This window comes from Jatropha curcas, chromosome 3 (genome assembly GCF_041381405.1).
Source record: "Jatropha curcas cultivar XTBG-Jc1 chromosome 3, XTBG_Jcur_1.0, whole genome shotgun sequence".
NCBI lineage: Eukaryota > Viridiplantae > Streptophyta > Magnoliopsida > Malpighiales > Euphorbiaceae > Jatropha > Jatropha curcas.
In genome coordinates, this window is record NC_143153.1 from 182,469 (window position 1) to 208,923 (window position 26,455).

Consider the following 26,455-nt stretch of genomic DNA (forward strand, 5'->3'; position numbering starts at 1 on the left):
CATAAATATTATGTAACGTATTTATTTTATAGTCGATTTTTTTATAATTATATATAATTATAATTTTTATTACAATCAATTTTTATTCTTATTTTTATTTTTTTAACATTAATTCAATTTTACTCTAAGTATCTCATTTTCAATAGTTTGTCCTAGGGATAAGAATCTTGACTACTTTGAGATGGAAAAATTAGCACCAAAGCCTCTAATTCCATTCCTCGTTGGGAAGGAAAGCCAAGTAGGGTCCTTGAACCGTGTGAATAAAGCTGTTCAATTTTTTGTACTAGTGGTGTAGAATTTAAAATTTGGGGAGTAAAAAAAATTCTAAATTTTAAAAAACTCTTGAGATCTATTGTATATTCTTCATATAAAATTTGTTTAATAAATAAATTAATTGAGGTTTAATTTATTTACAACTTGTTTATTTATCTTTTCTTATTTTACTGATAAAAATTTATATTTTAATATTTTTTTCGAATTTTAATAAATCCTCGTTCCTAACACTTAATTAATATTCCAAATTTGACCAACAGAGGTTTTTCTTTTAATTTCATTTCAACACAAAATTTTGAAAAAGACTGAATTCAATTTAAATTGAAAATAATTCAATTTTTGATCCAGTTGTTTCAGTTTTTAATTTTTTATAATTTTAATTTTCATGGATGAATTATTACAAAACACTTATTTTATAAATAAAATCCAACAATTTAATTGAACCGATCGGTTTTGGTTCGGTTTTTGATTTTATATTTTGGAATTCGATTTGGATCCGAGCGGCGGGTTTGCACATACCTGTTTTTCTTTTTGTAAATAAAAAATTAAATGACTGCTTATATGGTAAGCGAAGCATCTGATGACCCAAACAATATTTCAAATTTATAAGTAGCATTAAAAACAAATTATTATAAGTAGCGTTGTTTCTGTCTATCGCTTTCTGTCATGTGGTGGTCTGACGGACTTACACAGTGACACTCCATTGGAAGCTACTTCTTTACTAAGCTATTCTTTGTTCACTGTTTGGTCACTCCTCAGACAGACACTCTTTGAAAGCTCCCTCCTTTCATAACTTTTTCCCGCTTTATAAAGGAAGGATAATATTGGTTAACTGCTCACTGTAAATTTTTCGATTCTTCAAATTTTGATTGGAAGCAATCTGTTTATAAAAGTTCTTCAATCTCGCAGTGGGTTCATCCGATTTCTAATTTTTTTGGTTGGGGGAGAAAGAGAGAGTGAGTGAGAGAGTGGAGAGTTTGCTTTTAAATTGATCGATTTTATTTCAGCTGCCATGGAACCTGCTGACATGGACATAGATGCAACCCAACAAGTTGCGGCTGATCGTCTCCCTTTTGCTAGAAGGTTGGTTCCTTAACTTTTCTTTGTTGATGTTATAGATTGTTTCCCCTTGTTATATACATTGAATGGTGGTGGTTTTTTTATAGCTATCAACTGGAGGCACTGGAGAAAGCCATACAACAGAACACAGTACTGTTCTTGGAGACTGGTTCTGGCAAGACTCTGGTTGCGATAATGCTTCTGCGTACTTTTGCCTATCTTATTCGCAAGCCTTCACCTTACGTTGCTGTTTTCTTGGTTCCCCAAGTTGTCCTGGTCAAACAAGTATGCCAACTTTCACCCCTCGGTCTTTTCTCACGTTCACAGATGTCCGAAAAATTATACACTGTCTATGCTTAATAATAAGGTGGTACTTCAAACGGTTAGATTTGGATGTGGGTGTTTACCATGAATCTTGTAATGATTTCATGCTAGTACTTTTACATTGTGTACTATAATTTTGGTAGCTCAAGGTGAATTTACATAAATTTTCTTTTAAAAAATTGACGACTGAACCATATTTCCTTTACAATTATATTCTTTGGGGTAATTAGATGTGAACAATTTAGCTAAAATTAGACAGGAAATTGGTTTTCAGTTTATTCAATTTTCTTCTTCTGTGCTTCATAATTACTAGCAAGCTGAAGCTGTGGAAACACATACTGACTTGAATGTGGGTAAGTACTGGGGGGAAATGGAAGTTGACTACTGGGATGCTGCTATTTGGAAGCAACAAATACACAAGTATGAGGTAAGGTTTTCTAGTTTATACTATACTTTACAACTTGGGGAGCAATGTGAGCACTTGACTATGGATTGTTCTCCATTGTGTGTGTCTATTTGGATTGTATTCTCACTTTTAATGGTTTTCATTGGGTAAGCCCCTTATATTTTGCATTCTGAGTTTGATTTGTCCAATTAGGTCTACTTCAATTTTCTCAAAGTCTCATGTCCCATCCAAAATTTTGTTTATCAACTACTGTTTCTTAGATATTTGAATCCAGAAGTACATTTTACGGCAACTATCAAAACTGTGTTGAAAACAGAGTGACCAGAATATTGTCTAGTTTTTGAATTTATTATTTTGTTTCTAATGATTTTTAAGGTGAGTGGTTTTAGTTGGTTGTGGGTTATATGAAGATCAGAATAGGTAGTAATTGTCCTGCTTCTACACACACACACGCGCGCACACATATTCTCCAGTGAATTTCTATTGGGCAAGTGTTTCATGCTTGCATATTAATGCTCTTCATATTTGTAGCAACTAGTGTAATTTGTAATTTTGCCATTGTGTTGTATATGCAATGAACAATAACATTTATATACTTTCAGGTGCTTGTGATGACACCACAGATTTTGCTTGATGGCTTAAGGCATAGTTTTTTAAAGCTAGACTTAATAAAGGTTTTGATATTTGATGAATGTCATCATGCGAGGGGTAAACACCCATATGCTTGTATTTTGACAGTAAGTGTTCGTGCTCTTTCTCTTTGTCATTCTTTTGATACACGGTGATCTGTTTTCATACATAATGGTTTTCGTTGTGATCATCTGAAATTGGTTTCGGTAATAATTACTTTTCAAGGAAGAGGATCTTTATTGTTTTTGAGAATAGTCCATTAGATATTTGAGCACCAATTGCCTCTCCATTAGGCTGTTATAAAATCAGATGTTATTTTATTCTTTTGAATGGTTCTCTGCATTTTTAGCTTTAGTAAGAAGATGTTGCAGCAATTGTTGAATAGCTTTTAACATATCAAAGTTAAGGAATCTTGTGGCAGCAGATGATCTATGTTATTGCTGTTTGTTTGCTGTGTCAATCTTATATGCATCTAATGTTGAAGAAATCAGCTGGAATATTCATCTGGGAGGCAATCCTGACATCTTAAGTTAGATAGGGTATATAGTGGAGGGATTTTTTCATAACACAACAAACATTATTTTTGCTTCATGCTCTGATCCCATCCCTATTGATGTTCGGGCCTTGCTTTTGTTCGTATCATTTGATTCTCTAACATATGAAAACTATGATTCAACAAGGTTGAGAATTTGGTGTGCATTAATTAAAAAATATTGCAGACTGATATTCTTTTTATTTAATTTTGTAGAAAAAAGAAACAAAAGATTGATATTTGTTAAGATTGTGCAATTGTATTGGTTGTTGCAAGGATCCGAATTTTGATGTTTCCTAGTTATTTATATGCCACAATGAAATCAATTTTAGCATAAATGCAAATAGACTTAGAACAACGCCTAAATTTGCATATATAACTTTTCTTTAGTGTCACGAGGCCACCATGGGTGTGCAAGGAAAATTGAAGTCTTCTGTCTGATATAGTATTATATAAATCATACTATGTTCTTATTGCAATTGAGGCAGATGTGTTGAACCATTGGAAGTCATTAATACTGTTTAGTTTGGATTTGATTACTGTAGATTTAATGTGGGAAAATATTTTTCTATATTTGATTCATCAATAGGGACACATATATATACACATACAAGATACTATAAACCTATTTAGAATCTAACTCCTAATAGAGTTCTATTTACAACTCCTAAATAGAGTTCTATTTACAACTAATCCTTAACACTCCCCCTCAAGTTGGAGCATAGATATTAATCATGCCTAACTTGTTACAAAGATAGTCAACCCGGGGTCCGTTTAAAGCTTTTGTAAAGATATCCCCTAACTGTTCACTTGTTTTAACATGTCCTGTAGAGATAACACCTTGTTGTATCTTTTCACGAATGAAATGACAATCAATCTCGATATGTTTTGTTCGTTCATGGAATACTGGATTTGATGCAATGTGAAGAGCAGCTTGATTATCACACCATAACTTTGCAGGCAAGGATGACTTGAAGCCAATTTCCTCTAACAACTGACGAATCCAAATTAATTCACAAGCAGATTGTGCCATAGCTCGATATTCTGATTCAGCACTCGATCGTGAGACTACATTTTGTTTCTTGCTCCTCCATGATATCAAGTTTCCACCTACAAAGACACAATATCCTGAAGTTGATCTTCTATCAACCTTCGAACCTGCCCAATCCGCATCTGAAAAACATTCAATGTTCAAATGCCTATGATTACTGTAAAGCAGGCCACGACCTGGATTACCTTTCAAATAGCACAAAATCTGTCCTAAAGCTTCCCAATGGATAACAGTAGGAGAAGACATAAACTGGCTCAAGACGCTCACAGAGTAAGCAATATCTGGACGTGTTACGGTAAGATAATTCAATTTGCCCACTAACCTTCTATACATCTCAGGATCATCAAATAGCTCACCACCAATTGAAAGTTGCATATTTGGAGTCATTGGAGCACTGCATGGCTTGGCACCCAACTTTCCAGTTTCCTTCAGTAAGTCAAGGACATACTTCCTTTGAGATAAGAAGATGCCTCTCTTACACCTAGATACTTCAATACCCAAAAAATACTTCAACAGTCCTAAGTCTTTTGTCTGGAACTGGGTCTGGAGAAATGATTTGAGTGATGTAATGCCGGCTGAATCACTCCCTGTAATAACAATGTCATCAACATAAACCACAAGTAGAATCAAACCAGTCTTAGTACTTCTGAAAAATACAGAATGATCAGAAGTACTCTTCTGCATGCCAAATTGATGTACCACATTGCAAAATCTACCAAACCAAGCTCGAGGACTCTGTTTTAGGCCATAAAGAGATTTTCGAAGTTTACACACTTTACCCGACTCCCCCTGAGCAACAAAGCCTGGTGGTTGCTCCATGTAAACTTCCTCCTGAAGATCCCCATGAAGAAAGGCATTTTTAACGTCCAGCTGATGTAAAGGCCAGTCAAAAGTAGCTGCTAATGAAATAAATAAACGAACAGAAGACAATTTGGCAACAGGAGAAAAAGTATCAGAATAATCAAGGCCATAGATCTGAGAATAGCCCTTTGCAACTAATCGAGCCTTGAGACGAGCAACAGTCCCATCAGGATTCACTTTAACGGTGAAAACCCACTTACAACCAATAGCTTTCTTACCTGCCGGGAGAGGCACAAGATCCCAAGTACCATTAGTATCTAAGGCAGCCATCTCCTCTTTCATTGCTGCACACCAACCAGGATGAGACAAAGCTTGGACAACAGTTTTAGGAATAGAGACAGAGTCTAAGTTACTTACAAAACAACGAGATGAAGAAGAAAGATGATCATAACTAACAAAAGAGGAAATAGGGTAGGTACACTGGCGTTTACCTTTTCGAAGAGCAATGGGAAGGTCAAGGTCTGACTGGGGAGTGGATGGCACAGGCTCAGGTTGAGTGGAGAGAACCGGATCTTCTGTTGAAACGGCAGGTGGAGGAAGTGAGTCAAGAGTCCCTAGTCTCCTGGAATAAACCTGTTCAAAACGAGGGCGTGTAGATGCTGGTGCAGGAGTGGGCATAGGAGCAGCAGACACTGGAGTAGGAGCAGGAGCAAGGTCAGGAATACGAGCAGGAGCAGGAGATTTATGAACTTGCTGGATAGCATAGACTAAAAGGTCATCATCCTCCCCCTCACTCTTATGTATAGAAGAAGGAAAAAATGGAGTATTCTCAAAAAATGTGACATCTGCAGAAATAAGATAACGGTCAAGATCGGGAGAGAAACAACGATACCCTTTTTGATGCCGAGAATACCCAAGGAAAACACAACGAAGGGACTTTGGATCTAATTTGGAAACCTGTGGACGAACATCACGAACAAAACAAGTACAACCAAAAATACGAGGTTCAATGGGGAATAAAAGTTTAGAAGGAAACAAGACATTATAAGGAATTGCACCATTAAGCACAGAAGAAGGCATGCGATTAATCAAAAAACATGCAGTAGAGACAGCATCAGCCCAAAAATGTTTAGGGACCTTCATTTGGAATAAAAGTGCCCTAGCAACCTCAAGAAGATGTCGATTCTTTCTTTCTGCAACCCCATTTTGAGAAGGAGTATCAACACAAGACGTTTGATGGAGAATACCATTTTGTGACATATAAGATTGGAAGGAACTAGATAGGTATTCTTTAGCATTATCACTGTGCAATATGCGAATAGAAGTATTAAATTGAGTTTTAATTTCAGCACAAAAAGAACAAAAAATAGAGAATATCTCAGAACGAGTTTTCATTAAAAATAACCAAGTAACACGAGAATAATCATCCACGAAAGTTACAAAATACCGAAAGCCAGTTTTAGAAATAACAGGACATGGACCCCAAACATCAGAATGAACTAACTCAAAAGGGGATGAAACCCGTTTATTGACTCGAGGAACTAAAGGTAAACGATGATATTTGGCAAATTGACAAGATTCACATTCTAAACTTGATAAAGACTGAAACTGCGGACACAACTTCTTTAAAGTAGACAATGATGGATGACCCAAACGACAATGAACCTCAAGAGGAGATAGAGCACCAGCACAAGCCAGAGATAATGAAACGTGTTCATCCAGAAGATAAAGGCCACTAGACTCACGTCCTCTACCAATAATCCGCTTCGTCAAAAGATCCTGAAACACACAATAAGTAGGATAAAATTTGACACAACAATTCAGCATACGAGTAATTTTGCTAACAGATAATAGATTAAACGAAAAACGAGGCAAACAAAAAACAGAAGACAATGGAAGAGATGGAATGGGATTGGCAGTGCCAATACACTTGACAGGAGATGTGGACCCATCAGCTAGAGTAACATGACGATTAAATTGTTTAGGTTCTTTTAATGAGGATAAGAGACTAGGGTTACCTGTCATGTGATCGGTGCAACCAGAATCAATGACCCACTCTGATGAGGTAGACATAAGACAGGAAGGAGGAGTACCTGAGTTGGCAGCAGCAGCAATTGAGGAATCAGTAGACTTAGAGGAACGGTATCTAGAGAGCTCAGCATACTCCGCAGCAGAAATTGTTACATTGTTGTCAGAAGAAGTAACTGCATAATCTTGATGTGCCATATTTACCCTTGGTGGCTTATTTATTAGTTTCTTGCAATACCGTTTAGTGTGACCAGGTTCATGACAATAATGACAGATAAGAATGCTTGTCTCCCGAGTGATTGGTCCATTACCACGGTTATTTCCTCCTCTTCCTCTGTTTCCTGGCTGTCTAGCTACTTGATTATGACTCACAAGGGCACTATTATCAGAAGGGGAAGGTGTATGAGAACCTTCAGTACGTAGCAATCTAGCAAAAGTCTCCTGAAGAGAGGTAACATCACTGCCTGAAAGAACTTGTGATTTGGCAGTTTCAAAAACTGGAGCAAGACCTGCAAGAAAACTCATCACAGCCATTTGTTCTCGCTGCGTTTGTTGAACCTTAACATCGGGACTAAAAGGCAATAAAACATTAAGTTCCTCGTAAATCTTTTTAAATTCCATGAAATAAGCTGTAAGGGGCATATCTCGCTGGTCAGCCCGATAAAATCCTTTGCAGACCTCATACATACGAGACAGATTACCTTTTCCCGAATACAAGAATTCAAGATATTCCATTAATTCTTTAACAAACTCACAATGATTGATTAATCCAACTACTTCACTGTCAATAGAATTGCGAATCAGTAGGAATAACTTAGCATCTTCCCTGAGCCAACGTTGCCTAGTGTCATCAGTTGGTGGATCATCAATTAGATGATCATCTTTTTCAACACTTCGCAAATAAATTCGAATTGTCTTACTCCAATCTAAATAATTATTTCCTTTCAATTTATGTTCTGTGATCTTATTCATTGCTGGGATCAATTCAGTAATAGTAGTTTTAGAATCTGTAGTTGGAGGATCCATTATTAATAAAAACTAAATCCCCTACCAGCAACGCAGAAACAGACACCAAAAAAAATAGTCTTTCAATGCAAACAGGAACGAAAGGTAACCTGAAACGCCAAATTGACAAAACTGAGTACGCCCCTACCAAAATGTCGCCGGATCGGAAAAACAACCACCTGAGTAGACTGCTGACAGAAAAATGAAGCCAGAACACAATTTCCGATCGCCGGAAACAGCTGGACGCGCCGCCACGCGCCGGCGCGTGGTACTGTAGCAGAATCTTGTATCGGCGCGTGAGGCCCACGCGCAGGGAATCCGGTGACCGGATTCTGGGGAAAGACCGATCGGCAGCTGGAGCAACTCCTGGAGTGGGCGGTGAGACAAAAAAGTGACCCTAGAACAGTCACCAACACTGACAGCCACCACCTGCAGGAAATCCGGTGACCGGATTTTGAGGGAACGCCGGAATTTTCTATGCAAACGGCAAAAAATCAAGTTTAAAGAGCCACAGGCTCTGATACCATGTAGATTTAATGTGGGAAAATATTTTTCTATATTTGATTCATCAATAGGGACACATATATATACACATACAAGATACTATAAACCTATTTAGAATCTAACTCCTAATAGAGTTCTATTTACAACTCCTAAATAGAGTTCTATTTACAACTAATCCTTAACAATTACTTATGCATTTGAAGAATGTTTCCTTCTTATGTTGCCACTTCATTGTTGCTAGTACATGAAATGAATAACTTGATGCATTTGTTTGATTTGATTGCATTGGCAGGAGTTCTATCACCGTCTGTTGAATTCTGGAACAAAAATGGGCGATCTTCCTAGGATATTTGGGATGACAGCTTCTCCAATAAAGTCGAAGGGTGCACTTTGGCTACATATTATAACTTGATATTGCTTCATTTTATACTCTCTTTGTATTTTATTTTATTTTATTTTTTTATTTTTTTCACTTTTTTGTTGTTTCATTATCCAGGAGCAAACTCGGAATTGGCCTATTGGAACAATATTCGGGAGCTTGAGAATTTGATGTTTTCAAAGGTTTGTCTCTTTCTTACTGTTAGAATCTTTTTCGCCTGAATGTATTTGTGTTACCTTAAACGCTACATTGGTTTCTTTGGGTTTTTGATTGATATGTGGGTTTATACTAATGGATTCATTGTTCAAAAGATATTCGATTAAGGAGTCTGTATAGGCTTACTCTAAGAGAGATGTAACATTTTGGGGATCCTCTTTCAAATCAGTTGTGTATGTGCAATGATTCCTCTTTTTCCGTAGTTTTCTATATACTTTTGCTCCCTTTTCATATTTCTATCCCATTTTTGTTATTGATGCATCAGACTATCAAGGATACATTTTAGTAATCTTCTAGAATCAGAGACACAGATTGAAAATGTGAAATGGTAAAAAGGTTATTTAAGTTTGCTGTTATTAGAATTTGTAATTGATTTTGGTAAACTAGGATCTACAAATCATAAGCTAGTGTTTAAAAATACTTTGAACTTTGCCACAAGGGTTGCGTGCTAGCTGAGCCAAGAAGGTATAGCTTCCAAAATTACATCTATGCCATCTGGTGGCTTGGTCAATTGGCATTCTTACAGGCTGATCACCTATACAGCTTCTAGTCTTCTAAAATGTGTTCTATGGAGTTCTGAATGAACTTCTCATGGATAGAAATTGAAGTGTAATTTTATGAACTCAATAAAGTGATAAAAAGAGGAGAGGCAAGAGAGGGGGGGGGGGGGGGTACAGAACGAACTTAAACAGGTATAACAGTAATGGCTATTTATAATTCAACAAAAACATGTCATATTAACCTTTTATGTAATCAATAAGGGTAACCCAATGCACGAAACATCCCACATATGTGGGCTTTGGGAAGGGTTAATGTGCGCACCCTTTCCCTTGCTTTTGCAGAGAGGCTGTATCCTTGGCTTGAACCATAGCCTCCAGATCACAAGTGAGGTAACTTTACCATTATACTGATATGAAATATCTATTATTTATCTTTGAAATATATTTCAAATCTCTGACATGAAATAGATCAACCTGTTCTATATATAAGTAGAGCCAAAAAGCTCTATGTATTCATATCTATGTTCCATATAATATTTTGATGCATGGATAGAGTTTTTATTTTATAGTTTTATTTTTGGTTGTGAAATAATTTGGGTATTTATTGCTTTTAATAATGAAGGTGTACACGTGTGCTAGTGAATCCGTACTTGCGGAGTTTATACCATTTTCAACTCCAAAATTTAAATTTTACAAGCACGTCAACATCCCTTATCCTATATATGCAAGTTTAGCTGACATTTTGAATATTTTGAAGGCAAAGGTGTGTGATTCCTCTTTGGTTACAAGTTACATATTTGATTAGAGTAGATTGGTGGACTTGTCCAAGGATATTTTAATACTTGTATAAATTTGCAGTCTGAATGTCGCTTGAAGCAATCAGATCTTATTGATTCTGTGGTGGAATCTACAAAGAAGAGAATATCAAAAACACATTCTACTTTGATGTATTGTTTGGATGAACTTGGTGTTTGGTTTGCTTTTAAGGTATAGTTCAATCTCTTGATAATTGTATAACCATCATTATAATGATATTGGGATCACAATTTAATTTAACTTTCTTCAACAGGCTGCACATATCTTATCATGCCATGACAATGGCCTTCTTTCATGGAGTAAATTAGACATCTCTGATGAAAGTATTGCTAAAGAGTTCAGTTTGATTGCTTCACAAGAATTCGATAAATGTATTAAAACTGGTATGCTTTCTCTAACTTGGTAAGAGAATTGGTAGAGACCCAAATTCGTGATTCTTTTCTTATATCTCTTTTTTTCTCTTTCTTCTTCAGCTACTGAACATCTGGGCCCAACATGGTCTATTGGTGATAATCTTAAAGCTGATATCGATGCAGGGCTTTTGACTACAAAAATTTTTTGCCTCAGCGAGTCACTTCTTGAATATAGGTTGCCTTAGCGAGTCACTTATTGTCTGAAATTCTATGAACAATATAAAATTCTAATAGAGTTTCTAGTTGCTCCAATGATAATCTGATTGTGTTGATGGTTTCTTGGTTTGTGTTCAAACGCAGAGATTTAAAGGACATAAGATGTATAGTTTTTGTGGAAAGGGTCATGACAGCAATTGTTCTTCAGTCGTTTCTGAGTGAGTTGCTTCCAAGACATAATGGCTGGAAGACTAAATATATAGCAGGAAATAACTCATGTTTGCAAACACAGACAAGGAAAACACAGAATGAAATTGTGGAAGAATTTCGTGAAGGCAAGGTATATAATATTTCATACCACACTACTTTTTTTTTTTTTTTTTTGCTGTGTTGGAGGATGGAAATGACATAGTTGCCTGTGCTGGAATTTGGAAATGACACAATTCTAGGTGAATATAATTGTTGCAACTTCAATTCTTGAGGAAGGTTTAGATGTCCAAAGTTGCAACTTGGTGGTTAGATTCGACCCTTCAGCTACAGTGAGCAGTTTCATACAGTCCCGGGGTCGTGCTCGGATGCAGAATTCTGACTACTTGTTAATGGTGAAGAAGTAAATATTCTATTGACATCCTTCTTGAATTATTACTTTCTTTTTTTAATGCTGTGAATTCAAAGTTTTACTACAATTAATTAAGATAACATATAATCGATGCTATTATCTATATTTAGTCCCTTTCATCTTTTTGAATAATTTATAGGGGGGATCTTTCTACAAGTTCTCGACTGCGGAACTATCTTGCTAGTGGAGAGATAATGCGAAAGGAGTCTATACGTCATGCTACTGTTCCTTGTTCACCTCTTAGGAGTGAAATGTGTGAGGATGAGTATTATTGTGTCGAAAGCACTAAGGCAATCGCAACTCTTAGTTCTAGCATTACTTTGATATACATATATTGCTCACGTCTCCCTTCTGACGGGTTAGTCATTGGTTCTCTTTAATGTTAAAGCTGCTATGTTCTTCATTTATGATTAAATTATGTTATAGTCTTAAATTTATTTAACCTACTATCTTTGCCCCTCTCTCTTTCGAACATTCATATTTATGTCTCGTATTTATATCTGTGTTTATGTTTCTTTAGGTATTTTAAACCTTCCCCTAGGTGTCTTATAGACAAGGAGAAGGAGACTTGCACCTTGATTCTTCCAAAGAGTTGCCCCATACAAACTATTCATGTACAGGGAAATATTAAAACTTTAAAGCAGAAGGCATGCCTTGAAGCCTGCAGGCAACTGCACCAGATTGGTGCTTTAACCGATAATCTAGTTCCTGATATTGTTATAGAAGAGGCTGTTGCTCAAGAAGTTGGTAATTGATATTTGCATTTTATGGTTTTTGTCTTTTACAATTTCAAAATATTTCATATTGTCCCAAGAAGTCTCTGCTCTCTAAGTAAATGTTTTATCTGGATTTGTTTTGTAATTGTTAAAATGCACAGGGAATATACCATATGATGATGAACAACCTGTGTACTTCCCACCTGAGCTTGTCAGTCAAGGTTCACAGGGGTTAAAAACAAAGTACTATTGCTACTTGATTGAATTAAACCAGAATTTTGATCATGATATTCCTGTACATAATATTGTCCTTGTCATGAGGAGTGAGCTGGACCCAGATATCTCAAGTCTCAATTTTGACTTAGAAGTTGATAGAGGGCTACTGACGGTGAAATTAAAGTATATAGGGGAGATTCATCTTACTCCAGTGATGGTATGCTGCCTAATTTTATTCTTGGTCAGAGTTATAATATGTATTTGTAAAGTTACTCGTTCTTTTTGGATGTCTTCAAATTCTAATTTATACTTTGGTTTTATGTTACCAGGTCCTTACATGCAGGCACTTTTTAACTAATCTTTTCAAAGTTCTTATGGATCATAGTCAAAATAAATTGGAAGAGGTCTTAAATGGACTGGAGCAAAGGAATGCTTCCGAGATTGATTATTTCCTGCTACCAGCCATGATATCGTGCCAAAAACCTTCTATTGACTGGAAGTCTGTCACATCAGTATTTTTCCCAAATAAAAATGCTTTGAAGGACCATGTAAGCTGTCCTCTGAAGAATAGTGTACGTATTATACAAACCAAAAATGGCCCGGTATGCAAATGCATGCTTCAGAATTCTTTAGTATGCACACCGCATACCGGAAAAGTTTATTGCATCAAAGGTATATTCGATGACTTGGATGGACATTCAATTTTGAAGCTAAGGAATGGAGATTATAAGACTTACAAGGAGTACTACAGAGATCAGTATGTACTATTTATTTACTATCAACCTTTTCTCCCTCTCTTTTTTTTGGGTTTTTGTTGAGCGTATTAAGTATATAATATTCGTTAGTTGTAACCAATCTAACATGAAATTTCAGGTATGGTATCCAACTGTGTTTTGATCAAGAACTTCTTCTTAGTGGGCGACATATTTTTCCTTTGCACAATTATCTTCAAAGATGCAGACAACAGAAGGGGAAAGGTCTTATTTTTGTCTTAATGTTAAAATTTTTATGCTTTTCATTTACTGGTCTTATATTCTCATTTCACCTTCTCCTTTTTGCTTTTAGCATATTTCTAATTCAACTTTTTTTTCTATTGGAAGCAAAATATGAAATTAGGCTCGTAGGCAGGCTGAGTGAAGCAACATGATACTGGAGAATAAATATTACCACACCAAATATCAAATGTATTTAAAGTTACACCCTTGTTTGTTGGTATTTCAATACGCCTTCAAACGAATTTTCATTGGCATTCATGAACCTTCACTAACCAAAGAAAATTAATGCCTTGTAAACCTCAGTACCTCACTGAAGTAATTTGACCTGAAAAACAAAATTCAAATTCCTTCATTTCAAAACCTCCTTGCACTAAAGGAAATGTAATCCAAATTATATTTTAGATATTATGCCCAATTTTTGTGCTGTGTTTATTAATTTTTATGTTTTCTGTTGTTGCAGAAACACAAAATGGATATGTGGAGTTGCCCCCTGAACTTTGTTGCATTATTATGTCGCCTATATCAATCAGTACTATTTATTCATTTACGTTTATTCCATCGATCCTGCATCGGCTTGAGTCTTTGCTTATTGCTATTAACTTGAAGAAGATCCACTTGGATCAGTGTTTGCAAAATTTTACTATTCCAACCATGAAGGTACTCATCTTTTTGAACCCAGTTCAAACTCATTATTAACTAAATAAATCCTTTGGTGCCTTCAGCTTTATTGCAATGCTTTGAGACTGTTTATTGTTTTTGAAATGAGATGTACTGTGAAAATTTCATGTTTATGATGTTTCCACATTCTGCAATTTGAAATGTACTTTTTTGCCTTAAAAAGAATGTTTTTGAAAGTTATTGATTATTTCTTCTCAACCAAAGTCCAATTAGATGCTGTACTTATGTAAAAAAGCTGCATTTCGGTGGTTTAACTAAATAGTGTTGTCCTCTTTCAATTTGCAAGTATCATTTTCTTGACTATGTATTGCATCTCGTATTCTAAAAGTAGTGTATAAATCACATAGCTAGTTGGAACCATGCAGACTATACTTGCAGATGCATTGGTATAGAGTTGCATTAGTTATAGATATGGACTAGGTTATAGGTGGAGATAATCTCCAAGACTCGAGCAATATAGAAAATGTTAACCATAGTATGTACGTCATGTTCCAGGTAAGTTTTAGGATTTGATTTGTCAAGGGAAGCTTAGGGATGAGAACTTGCCTATGCTCCTCAATGCCATTCCTATGGTTACCTTTTGTAAGTGATGTAGCAAATGGTTACTTATGTCCAACAAGGCTAGGGGTTTAGAAGATAATTGTTCTCTTTTATTATTGAAGTCCTCTATTAAGATTTATTGTTGAAGTCCAAGTTCTCTTGATTTCTGATCATAATTTCTGTTGAATATAACCTTTTGTGGTTGATATATTAGACGCCCGGTTGAGTTGTTGTTCCATTTCTAATCCAAGTCTTGCTTGAACTATTTGTTGGACTTATTCTAACTCAATTCTATGTGGTAGGTTTTGGAAGCAATTACCACTAAAAAGTGCCAAGAGATATTTCATTTGGAATCACTCGAGACTCTCGGGGATTCTTTTCTGAAATATGCTGCTAGCCAGCAATTATTTAAAAATTACCAAAATGATCACGAGGGTCTTCTCAGTATTAAGAAGGACAAGATTATTAGTAATGCTACACTATGCAAACTAGGATGTGGCCGCAAACTTCCGGTAATATTTTCTTGTAAAGATTCACTAAATGATTTTTTATGTTCCATCCTCATGGATTTAATTACAGTTCTTATGATCACTGTATTTCAAATTGTCGTTATCATTGGCCTTTTAATATATATTTTGTACTTTCATAGTAGTTATGTGGAGGAAGCAAAGTTTGCAGTATTGCTATTATTTTCATATTTTCAGTTTTCATGTTCGCTGGATGGACTGCTTAAAATTTTATATTTTTCCTTATTGATTTGAATCTTAAGAGTAATATGAATTTAATTTAATTGATTATGTGGTTAGATTTTTTTTTTTTTTTTTTTTTTTTTTTTTTTTTTTTTTTTTTTTTTTTTTTTGAGGATAGGCTAATTTGCTTCTGGTTATTTCTACTGCCCCCCTCGCATGTGCATCTTTTTATATATATATATTAAATTTTGTCTAATTATTGATTTTCTTAAAATGGGGCACAAGCCATATGTTAAATTGAAGATTGTTTGAGCACTTTTTGACAGTCAACTTATTTGAGAAAAATTTCACTAAAATGTTGAATTTTTATTTTTCTAGTACAGCAAAGTTCAAAACAGTAGGAGAAAATGGGTTTGCTGAATTGAATATGTATTGCTGAAATTCTTATGAGCTGTTTGCTTGTTTAATTCTTTTAAGGTGTATCATTTTTGCATAGGGGTTTCCTTATAGTGTAGTCATGATCATCAAACTTTTAGACATTGGTGGAAACCTGGAAATACCTTTGATCATCAAACTTTAAGACATTGGTGGAAAACCGGAAATACCTTTCTTATATTTCAATTTGTCAGTGTTGCATCATCTAAGCCAATGCTTGTGCTTATCCTTTCTTAAATTGCAGGGATTTATCCGCAATGAACCTTTTGATCCTAAAAATTGGATGATTCCTGGTGACAATTCTGGAAACTACTCATTAAATGAGGAGTTTCTATCTAATACAAGAAAAATATATGTGACTGGAAGAAGAAAGTTAAAAGAAAAGGTTGTTGCTGATGTTGTCGAGGCACTAATTGGTGCTTATCTTAGCACAGGCGGTGAAATAGCAGGCTTATTATTTCTAGATTGGATTGGTATTAAGGCAGAATTTGACAATATACCATATGTACGGCACTTCGAAGTTAAGGCAGAGAGGCTTGTTAATGTCAGTTATTTGGAGTCATTATTGAACTACCAATTTAGGGACCCTTCTCTGTTAGTGGAAGCATTGACTCATGGTTCTTACATGCTCCCCGAAGTTCCAAGATGCTATCAGGTAGTTTTAATTGTAATTATGATTGCATTCTGTCATTTATGCTATATTTATTGCATATGGCATTCTTTTGTTCTTTGTATCTCAAAATCAAGCTCAATAAGAGACTATGGATCTATGTAACTGAACCTGCTTTATTTCCAATATTTCACCGGTTTGTTTAAGGCTTAACTTAAACTACATTGTGTTTATTGGCTACCCAGCGGCTGGAATTTCTTGGAGACTCGGTGTTAGACTATCTAATTACAGTATATTTGTATAAGCAGTATCCTGGGATGTCACCAGGTCTGTTAACTGATATGAGATCTGCTTCTGTGAACAACGACTGCTATGCACAATCTGCTGTTAGGGGAGGACTACATAAATACATCTGCCATGCATCTCAAAAACTTCACAAGGATATTGCAATTGCAGTTGAAAATTTTAACAATGTTTCTTCAGCACCAACTTTTGGATGGGAATCTGAGACATCTTTCCCCAAGGTAATGCATTATTGCACTTAGCTCCATGTTGGTTGCTACTAGTTGTCAAACTGTCTTTGTCTTGCAATTTTGTTGATTCTCTGCCACTGTCATACAGTTCATGCTAATGGTTTTTTCACTTTTAAATGTGAGATTTTATTTGTTGCTGAGCTTTTGCCTTTATTGTTTGGACAATTTTTTTTTTCCGTTAGTTTCATGGAATGGATTGGATTCCAATAATGTGATTCAAGCTTTTCTTCAGTTAAATGAAGCCTACCATGCATTTTGGTTCTTGGTCAATGTCATTGTCTCTTTATAGGAAAATGCTGAAAGAATTCCATATGCAGGACAACCCCAATAAAATAATTCTGGATAATTAGAAACAAACTGAGAAATGTCTAGCAAACCTTAATTCCCTCATCTAATACTTATTTTGTTGCAAAATCTACCTCTCTCAGCATTATTTGAAGCATTCATCAACGTTCACCTATGTTTCAGGTACTTGGAGATGTAATAGAGTCTCTAGCTGGGGCTATTTATGTTGATTCAGGATACAACAAAGAAGCAGTCTTTCGGAGCATAAGGCCACTTTTGGAGCCTTTGATTACTCCAGAGACAATTAGATTGCATCCTGTGCGAGAGCTAAATGAATTATGTCAGAAAAATAATTTTGAAAAGAGCAAATCTGTCGTTCAGCGCAAGAACGGGATGTATTCTGTCACTGAAGAGGTCGTTGCTCATGGTGAAATATTTAAGCATACATCTGAGGCTGCTGATAAGAAAACAGCTAAAAGAGTAGCTTCCAAAGAGGTCTTGAGAGCCTTGAAGGATACCATCTACAGGATAAGTGCAGAAAGAGCAAAGTAGACCTTTGGGCAATTAAAAGCTGCTTTATAAGGGAGAGTTCTACCAAAAATGTAATAGATGACTAGTATTTGTACCATCAAAATGTATCAGGAAAAGTGCACTTATAATGTTACTTTAACTTAATAGAGTGCTTTTTCTGAGCATAATCCCCTGCATTTTATGGATTATTCTCTCTATCATTTCAATACTTATATTTCAAAGAAAGGAATTTTTTTTTTTTTTTTTTTTTTTTTTTTTTGAAGAGACAAAGAAAGGAGTTTAAACTTTAAAGTATACTTAAAATATTAATCAAACATAGCATGTGTATGCATAACCTAATGGTAATTAGCAATTTAAAGTGCATAAAAAAATAAATTAGTTGTAAAATAATTAAAGTAATTGAATATTCATCATGGATTTTTTTTTTTTTTTTTAGAAAGGGTATATTTATTTTTTATATTTGTTTAGAGTGAAAAATAAATAAATATATTAATAAAATCGAGTGGGATTTTCTGCTTAAAAAAAGGGCTATTTGGCAGGCGGCTTTATCCGTTCATTTTTTCGCTTTTGGAGATTTGAAGATTTAAGAAAGAAAAAGAGGGAGCTATGGAGGGCCTCGTGTGCCCTTTGTACAGCTCAAATACTGTACTGGCATCGGCAAAGCTATCGCATAATATTAAATCATCAGTTTTGCTGTCGGTGAATCCCTCTGTTTCATCTCCCCACCGCACCATTCTTGCATTTTCTTCAGTTCTCGCTACTTCTTCTCGTTTACCTTCTTCTAGTAAGTGAATTTTTATACCGCTTGATATGTTTCAATTTTTTTTATACAAAATATTTATGAGTAATATGTTCCTATGCTAAATAAAGATGGTTTCTCATTTTTTATTCAAATTGTTGAATGATTTTTGTTTTATAGTCTCACTTAGTTCCAATTCCTACCCAAAATTTTAAGTTTCTTTTCACTTGTTGAGAAAATGTGAAAACTTTGTAGTTGATAGCTGTACAACGGTTCATTTGTGTTCTTAACGCTGTTGGAAGCATCATTTGCTCGATTGCTTGCAAATTACTTAAATTGTATTGATTTATTGTTATCTAAATGCTACTTTTATGATTTTGGCATTCAAACTCGGTTTATTCATTTTTTCAAGCAGTAATTTATGCGGCACCAGAGAACCAGTTAGATGTTGGGGTTGACACGGAGACAGGGGAATGGGCAATGCAAGGTATTTTCCTGGCACCATGCATTCCAACTCATTTTAGAATAAGATTTCGTATTTTTGAGGTATTAAAATTATAGTTTATGGGGATAACAGATGCTATATTTGAAGAAAAAGGCAATCTTTGATTATGATGCAAAAAAGCAAAGTAATTTTTAAAAAGAAAATTATTTTTTGTGAAATAAAATTAATTATCTGCTTAAGCTGCTGTTTTCTTTTCTCATATTGAATGAAACCCATATATCTATTGAGTATCCTATTTACAAGTTTCATTTTTTTAAGTAACAAAGTCACAATGGGTTAAAATGTACCTTGAATCTGTTCTTCCTTTTTGATATATGTTGCTCATGTTTTCTTTGTCACTTCTTCAATTATAATTTACTGAATTTGTGAGGACAAACATGGCAATACATGTGGAAGTATTGTGATTCATCAATTTTATCAGTTTACTGTTAAAAGGATTAGTTTTCTCGCTGATTGATCTGAGGATAACTATCTGACTATTTCTAAAACACTTCTGATCCTCAATGATATTCTTATTGATGAATTATTAAAATGTCAAAATTTTCCAAGGTCTTCCTAGCAACTATGATCCTCACAGAAGCCTTGTTGATCTGAAACAAAAAATCTCATCAAGCCAACACTATGAGCCTATAATTTCTACTACCTCTTGTAGCTTTCAATTTGCTTTCTGTTGTTACATTTTTGGCAGTTTGCAAATTCTGATAATCTTGAACTTTTGGTAGTTTCTTACGTCAAGATCATTAACTAATGTTATTAGACTTTCTGGAAAAAAGTGAAATTAAGAAAGGTCGAGGTGTTTATCTTTTATACAGCTGACAATTGCTGATAGCATTTTACCGTCTACAGTGGAATATCGTCGGGCTTTTTTTCTAAAGGAACTTTCTAAATGTGCAATTACTTCTTGCAATGTTGTCATTACTGGCAGATTTCTATAGCTTGAGGAGGGATGTTGAAGCTGCCTCAGAGCGTGTTGAAGAGATTATTGCCTCTGCTGGTATGCAGCTATTACAACAAGAACTTGCAGGTTTAGAAGCGAAAGCAGCTGATAGCTCCTTATGGGATGACCGTGCTAGAGCTCAGGAAATCCTTTCGGCTCTCACAGATGTCAAAGATAAGATAAAACTATTGACTGAATTCAAAACCATGGTATGGATTTTTCTTCATTATCTTATTGAGAGATTGCTTGATTTATGTCACTGACAGTTGGATAGAATAGAAGTCTTTTGACTTTTAGCTGTCTGATATAGAGGGAGCATAATATGCTAGTTATTCAAAAGAAGGGTTATTTTCAGTTGCATCAAGGATACTGATTACTGTAATTGCTGAAATTGTGAATGCTAGGGATTTTAAATAAATTGTTTCTATATCATAAAATGTGGCTGAGATGCTTAGAACCTTTTTCTATCCACCTAAGAGTAAAATATACTACTATCTATATAATTGTTTCCTTAGATGATGTCCTAAGAGTATGAGGCTTGTGCATAAGTTTGGTGTAGCTGGATTTAATAAAAAGCAACCTGCTGAAGCTCTGTTAATCACCTTCAAATGTACTGTGGATATGATCTGTTAGGTATTATGCTCTGAAAGTCACCTTCAAATGTATTGGGATATGATCTGTTAGATATTATGTGCTGGATGCAGGTTGAAGATGCAGAAACTATAGTTAAGCTAACAGAAGAGATGGACTCCACAGATGCTGGACTTCTCGAAGAGGCAACTGCTATAGTTAAAGAATTAAACAAGTCATTAGATCGATTTGAGTTGACTCAACTTCTTTCAGGCCCCTATGACAAAGAAGGTGCTGTTATATCTATCACAGCTGGTGCTGGAGGCACTGATGCGCAGGTAAATAGTTATTGCATGTACAGGACACTATTATGGAAATATAGATTCTTTAATGATTGATTGATATGGGGCAAATTTTAGTTTTTGCCACTGTGTAAAAGCATGATCTGCCATCACTTGACAAATTCCGGGAAAGTAAAGTTACTAAGATTGTGCCCTTCCCTGCTGGTTTGACATTTTAATTTTCTGATTGTCAGACTTACTCTTGTTCCATAATGTTTAATATATGAATTCAATTAACAATAAAAAAGATAGATAGGAAACATTACAAAGAAAGAGGATGAAAGGTTTGGGAGGAGTTCTACCCTTGTGACTTTGGAGGTTACAAGTTGATGGACTCAATGAATGTAGTTTACTTAAAATAAAATTTGTTTTTGTCATCATGTGTATGCAGTTTAGCTTTTAGCACCTGTTGGACATATTGCAAAGAGCGATCAGAAAAGTGAAAAATCAATGCTGACATAGTCGGCCTTATATTGAAACAAAAACTTTGCAAATTACTAAACCTAAAATGTTAACTGGGCAGCATGACGGGAAATTACATAGTGCTGATAGTATACCTTGTTTCTACCAAGAACCTAATTCTCCAAAAAATGACTTAACCTTCTCATCCTTTCACTAGTGCTTAATGTGTCATCTGTTCAAGAGTAAAATGGAGACTGTCTTTGCTCAGATTTCTGATGCTTTGTTTTTTCATGAAAAGCAAACAAATCCTTAATGGTAATTAATGTATCAGGTGCCTGTTTCTATAATATCTATTGCTTTTCTTAGCATTTGTTACAGCCATGGGGTTAATAATAAGGTTTCTGTAGTTACCTATTCATTGTCTAGTTAATGATGAATCTCAAAGTTCATTTTGTCCCTTTTCCTTTTTCAAAATCTTTCATCATTTCCAGTGCAGGACTGGGCTGACATGCTTCTTAGGATGTATCTGAGATGGGGAGAGAAACAACGATACAAGACAAGAGTGGTAGAAAAGTCCCCAGGAGAGGAAGCTGGAATTAAGTCAGTTACCATTGAAATCGAAGGCCGTTATGCTTACGGATATCTATCTGGGGAGAAAGGAACACATAGAATTGTACGGCAATCTCCTTTCAATGCCAAAGGTCTTCGTCAGGTAGGTAGTTTCTTCTCCTTCTAAGAGGATGGTAATTTGAAATAGGAGCATTCCCCAGAATTCATAGTGTTGGAATTTTTATTTATTTATTTATTTATTTTCGAAATAAGAAAAGGGTAATTACAGAACTTCTATGGTTGGCACCCAATCAAAACACCCTGCTCCCCACCAAAAAAATAAAAAAAAAAATCTCTCTCTTGTCCTCGTAAGAGAGAAATTCATATGTTCTAACGATTAGTTATATGCACAGACTAGCTTTTCAGGTGTTGAAGTCATGCCTCTTCTTCCTGAAGAGTCTATGGATGTTGAAATACCTGAGGAGGATCTGGAAATCACTTTTTCAAGGGCAGGTGGGAAAGGAGGCCAGAATGTAAATAAGGTTGAAACTGCTGTCCGGATTACTCACATCCCCACTGGTGTCACTGTTCGCTGCACAGGTATCATTGCCTATACAATCTACATAAAATTCTTCATCTGGTTCGATCTTTTAAGAAGTTTTAATCTTGAAGGCAAATGGCAAAATTTGTTTGTCACTGAAAATTTTCTTTTTTGGGTTCTATTGAATGCAAGGCCAGTGTGATGAACCCACAACCACCAGTCTCTCACCTAAAATTTTATCAGGAGCACCAACTAGGTTATGCCTGTTTGGTTCACCAAAAGCATTTAAAGCTTCAATAACAGACATTTAAGCCAGCCAATTGATGGATACATCTTTGTGCTTTTGGCCTATGTACGGAGTCAAATAAGAGAGAGTTGGGGAAGAGAAGGAAAGAGTGTGGAGTGTTGCATCCATAATTGTCTGGTTCATTAGCAGTGGAGAATACAGGCGGAGTAAAATGAATACCAGTGTGGCACTATGCTTGTCCTACATTTGAAATTTAGAGTTAGTTCATGATGTTTCAGCTTTCATTTGGAACTCTGAATGCTAACATGCCTTTTTCTCCTACTTACCTGAACTTTGTCAAGTATAAATTACTCATCAGGCAGTTTTTATCAAATTAGGTTTACCTTTTCTTTACTGCATTGCAGAAGAGAGATCCCAGCTTGCGAACAAGATCAAGGCTCTCAGCCGGTTAAAAGCAAAGCTATTGGTTATAGCTGTGGAGCAAAGAGCATCTGAAATCAAGCAAATAAGAGGAGATGCAGTGAAAGCTGAGTGGGGCCAACAGATAAGAAACTACGTATTCCATCCATACAAACTTGTCAAAGATGTACGGACAGGATTTGAGACATCGGATATTAATTCTGTGATGGATGGAGAATTAGAGCCCTTCATCAAAGCTTACCTCAAGTATAAGTACAGTATGGCAATGTCTGCAAGTGGGAGTAATTGATAGATAGATTTATTTTGTTTACATGCTTATTTCTGTAAAACTAATTAGCTTATCTTCATATCATACAAGTCAGAGATGGCGTAGTTAAAATCAGATTTGTGTGCAAAAGCCGGTATATTTGGCAGCAAATGAATAGTCTGTTTGTAAAATTTAGATAATTAGAATACAATTACCATTCAACATAATCTTCATGTTTCACTTAATTACCTTATGGTGAAACTGTATATTCCATCATTCTTTTAACCATTTGTCCTCCTCATGAATAGTTATTTATTCATTTGAGCTCGGTTGGTTCCCTTGATGAATAGCTCATTTATTAATGAGCTCCATAGCTTCAGCTCGAGAAGCTTATCAAACAAACTCGAGCAAGCTTTTATCGAGCCTAAGTTTATAAGGGTGAGCCTTGAACCCTTCACGAGCGGCTCATCTCACATACAATATTCCTAGTTAACACAAAAAATTGATAAAAATGATAAATCATTCTTGAAATTGCGGGTAAGATGCTCGCCTTATCTTTTTACTGACTACATCTTTTCATCTGAAGATTTAAAGATATTTTTAGAAACACGATATAAATCTAATTATATCTTTTATAATGTTTTCCTATTTAACGTTGAGCTAGCGCGATCTGGTGATGACTGGGTGTCGCTTTCTTTTCTACCTGAAAATTTCGTGCATTTGTGGACATAATGCATAAATTAATATATATATAACCATCATTCAGATAAATTAATTGCAAGCTGATGCTTTTTTCTATACTGGTTTATATTAATCAACCCTATGACATGAACCAATGCACCTATTACACAAATATTGTACCTTAAAATACAAAGGCTTATTATCTGATACGTGCACGCTTCAATCTGCATTTGTAAATGCAAGATAAGTTGGCAAATCAAACCTATTAAACCCATTAAACTTGCTTGCAAAAGAAGTTGTGTAGGCACCCATATTATAGAACACAATCAAATCATTGACTTGTAGCTCTGATAGCTCGCACCCACTTATCACAACGTCTAATGAATCACAGGTCGGTCCGAAAATGGTCGAGGAAGTAATTGGACCTGCTCCATCTTCATTTTGCAGCAAAACCTTATACATCAGAGAAGCAGGATCATTTGCTGCAAGCTTAAACGATCCATGTATCCCATCGTCAATCCAATAATCAATTTCCTCACCTCTCATTCGCTTCCCAATAACATTAGTCACCAGAATGAATGGCGTTTCTGCAAAATATCTGCCTGGTTCTGCTATAACTGTCAGAGATGTCATATCATTTGAGAAAAATTCTTGAATTGAGTCGTTTACAGTTTTAACTATCTCATCAAATAATGGGTTCGCCCTAAACCCGCCACCAATATTAAGAATACGCATTGCAGGCATTTCGAGCTTAATGGCAGTATCAAATGCAAATCTTGCTGTAGCAATTGCGCTGTGATACACTTGTGGGTCTGATGCTATAGAACCCACATGGAATGACATTCCAACAACTTTAAGACCAGCCTGGTTTGCATGTTGGAGTAGAGAAGCCACCTCCTCAGTTAATGCACCGTATTTGTTACCAAGTGGACGCCAGCATGAACTTTCGTTTGGAACTTTAAGTCTAAGTAGTAGTTCACATTTTGGATGCCATTTTTTTATCTTATCAACTTCTTGCTTGGAATCAAAGGTTGTCAGGTTGACTCCAACCCTAGCTGCATATTTTATATGGGACACAGACTTGCATGGATTGGCATACATAATCCTGTCAGGATTAACACCAAGGCCAAGGATGGTTTCAATCTCAGCTTGACTTGCACAGTCAAAGTTTGCACCGAGTGTTGCAAGTGATAGAAGTAATGCAGGCTCAGTATTGCATTTAACGGCATAAAAAGGTTTTACATTTGGCAGAGATTGATTCCATTTATCCATTAGTCTTATAACAACCCCTAAATCAATAAGATAAAAGGGTTCAGCTTCTTCCTGATTATCAGAAATAGACTGTGTAAGACTATCGAGGGAACCCTTTTCAATCTGAAAAACTTGTTGGCCTTTCAACCTGTTAGCCTCTGATATGACTTTTAGGCTGCAGGATTTAAGAGCATTAGCATCAACCATATTGAAAGCCATAGATAGAGGAGCAGTTTGGTATTGAGAGAAGGCTATGGAAGAAGATTTGGGATGATGGACCTGTACTTCATGCTACCATACTTATAGCCACAGCGAGCGAAGCAATAAGCTACAATCCTCGTTCACTCAACCATAAAATATAAAAGTCCCTGATTAACCCAAACTCGTTTTTTTTTTTTTTTTTTTTTTTTTGAAAAATTGTGTTAGTTGAGATGTTAAAATATTATATAAAGATGATATAAATCTAAGCATATCTTTTATATGATTTTGTGTTCAAAGGTTTGGTGGCTAGTGCAATCTGATGGTGGCTGGCTAGCTTCAGTTTCTCCTTTTACCATTGTTCCAGTTAAAAGGTTCCTCTTTTTCATATATTCTAAAGGCAATTATTATCTAATATTATTATTTTGAATAGAAGGTAAACAGAATATATTAATGATAGGAAACCCTTTTTTTTTTATACAATGAAGGGGATGAAAACCCAAAAAAGAAAGACGACAGATGAATAATGAATATTCACCAACTGAGGTCAAACAAGCCCCTGCCTATCCCATCTCAAAAAATCCATAATCTCATTCTAAATGACTCCCAATAATGGCCTCTACAGCTAAATTAGGTGCACTATCTGCCATTTTTGGAAGACAAACTTCATTGATTTACGGAGATTTGGCGAACAAACTTTAGAATAGTTCTTGTATAAGTATTTTCTTAATGCTATATTGAAGATAAGATCTTTTCTCTCCACTCTCATATAATTCTCTGCTCAATTTTCCCTTTTCTTTCTGAATTCTCTGCTCTTATAAACCAACACCTTAAAGAAGGGATTTTAAGACAAACTGCTCTTATAATTCCTAAAATTGATAACTCAA

The 26,455-nt window shown here is 35.4% G+C and overlaps 3 protein-coding genes across 4 annotated transcripts; 2 read left to right on the plus strand and 1 right to left on the minus strand.

Annotated features, from left to right (window-relative positions):
- The first annotated feature begins 910 nt into the window (after nt 1-910).
- Nucleotides 911-18,107, plus strand: DCL2 (dicer-like 2). Its single transcript, XM_012230410.4, has 22 exons — nt 911-1,356; nt 1,440-1,617; nt 1,970-2,083; nt 2,665-2,799; nt 8,906-8,996; nt 9,110-9,174; nt 10,331-10,471; nt 10,567-10,695; nt 10,778-10,907; nt 10,998-11,112; nt 11,238-11,433; nt 11,543-11,703; nt 11,852-12,070; nt 12,233-12,459; nt 12,590-12,861; nt 12,974-13,401; nt 13,518-13,621; nt 14,100-14,296; nt 15,160-15,369; nt 16,226-16,636; nt 16,837-17,115; nt 17,593-18,107. Exons 1-22 carry the CDS (start codon nt 1,286-1,288, stop codon nt 17,959-17,961), a joined length of 4,242 nt encoding a protein of 1,413 aa, XP_012085800.1. The 5' UTR covers nt 911-1,285; the 3' UTR covers nt 17,962-18,107.
- Nucleotides 18,108-18,474: 367 nt separating this feature from the next.
- HCF109 (high chlorophyll fluorescent 109) lies at nt 18,475-23,665 on the plus strand. Of its 2 annotated transcripts, none has more exons than XM_012230408.3 (7): nt 18,475-18,724; nt 19,092-19,166; nt 20,110-20,330; nt 20,826-21,029; nt 21,931-22,146; nt 22,397-22,583; nt 23,176-23,665. In XM_012230408.3, exons 1-7 carry the CDS (start codon nt 18,547-18,549, stop codon nt 23,478-23,480), a joined length of 1,386 nt encoding a protein of 461 aa, XP_012085798.1. In that variant the 5' UTR covers nt 18,475-18,546; the 3' UTR covers nt 23,481-23,665. The 2 variants fall into 2 exon arrangements, with proteins under 2 accessions (XP_012085798.1, XP_012085799.1); XM_012230409.4 differs by having other exon boundaries at nt 18,476-18,724; nt 19,095-19,166.
- A 548-nt stretch (nt 23,666-24,213) lies between these two features.
- LOC105645014 (ornithine decarboxylase) lies at nt 24,214-25,682 on the minus strand. The gene has a single exon (XM_089719582.1). It carries the CDS (start codon nt 25,587-25,589, stop codon nt 24,339-24,341), a length of 1,251 nt encoding a protein of 416 aa, XP_089575708.1. The 5' UTR covers nt 25,590-25,682; the 3' UTR covers nt 24,214-24,338.
- Nucleotides 25,683-26,455: the final 773 nt, after the last annotated feature.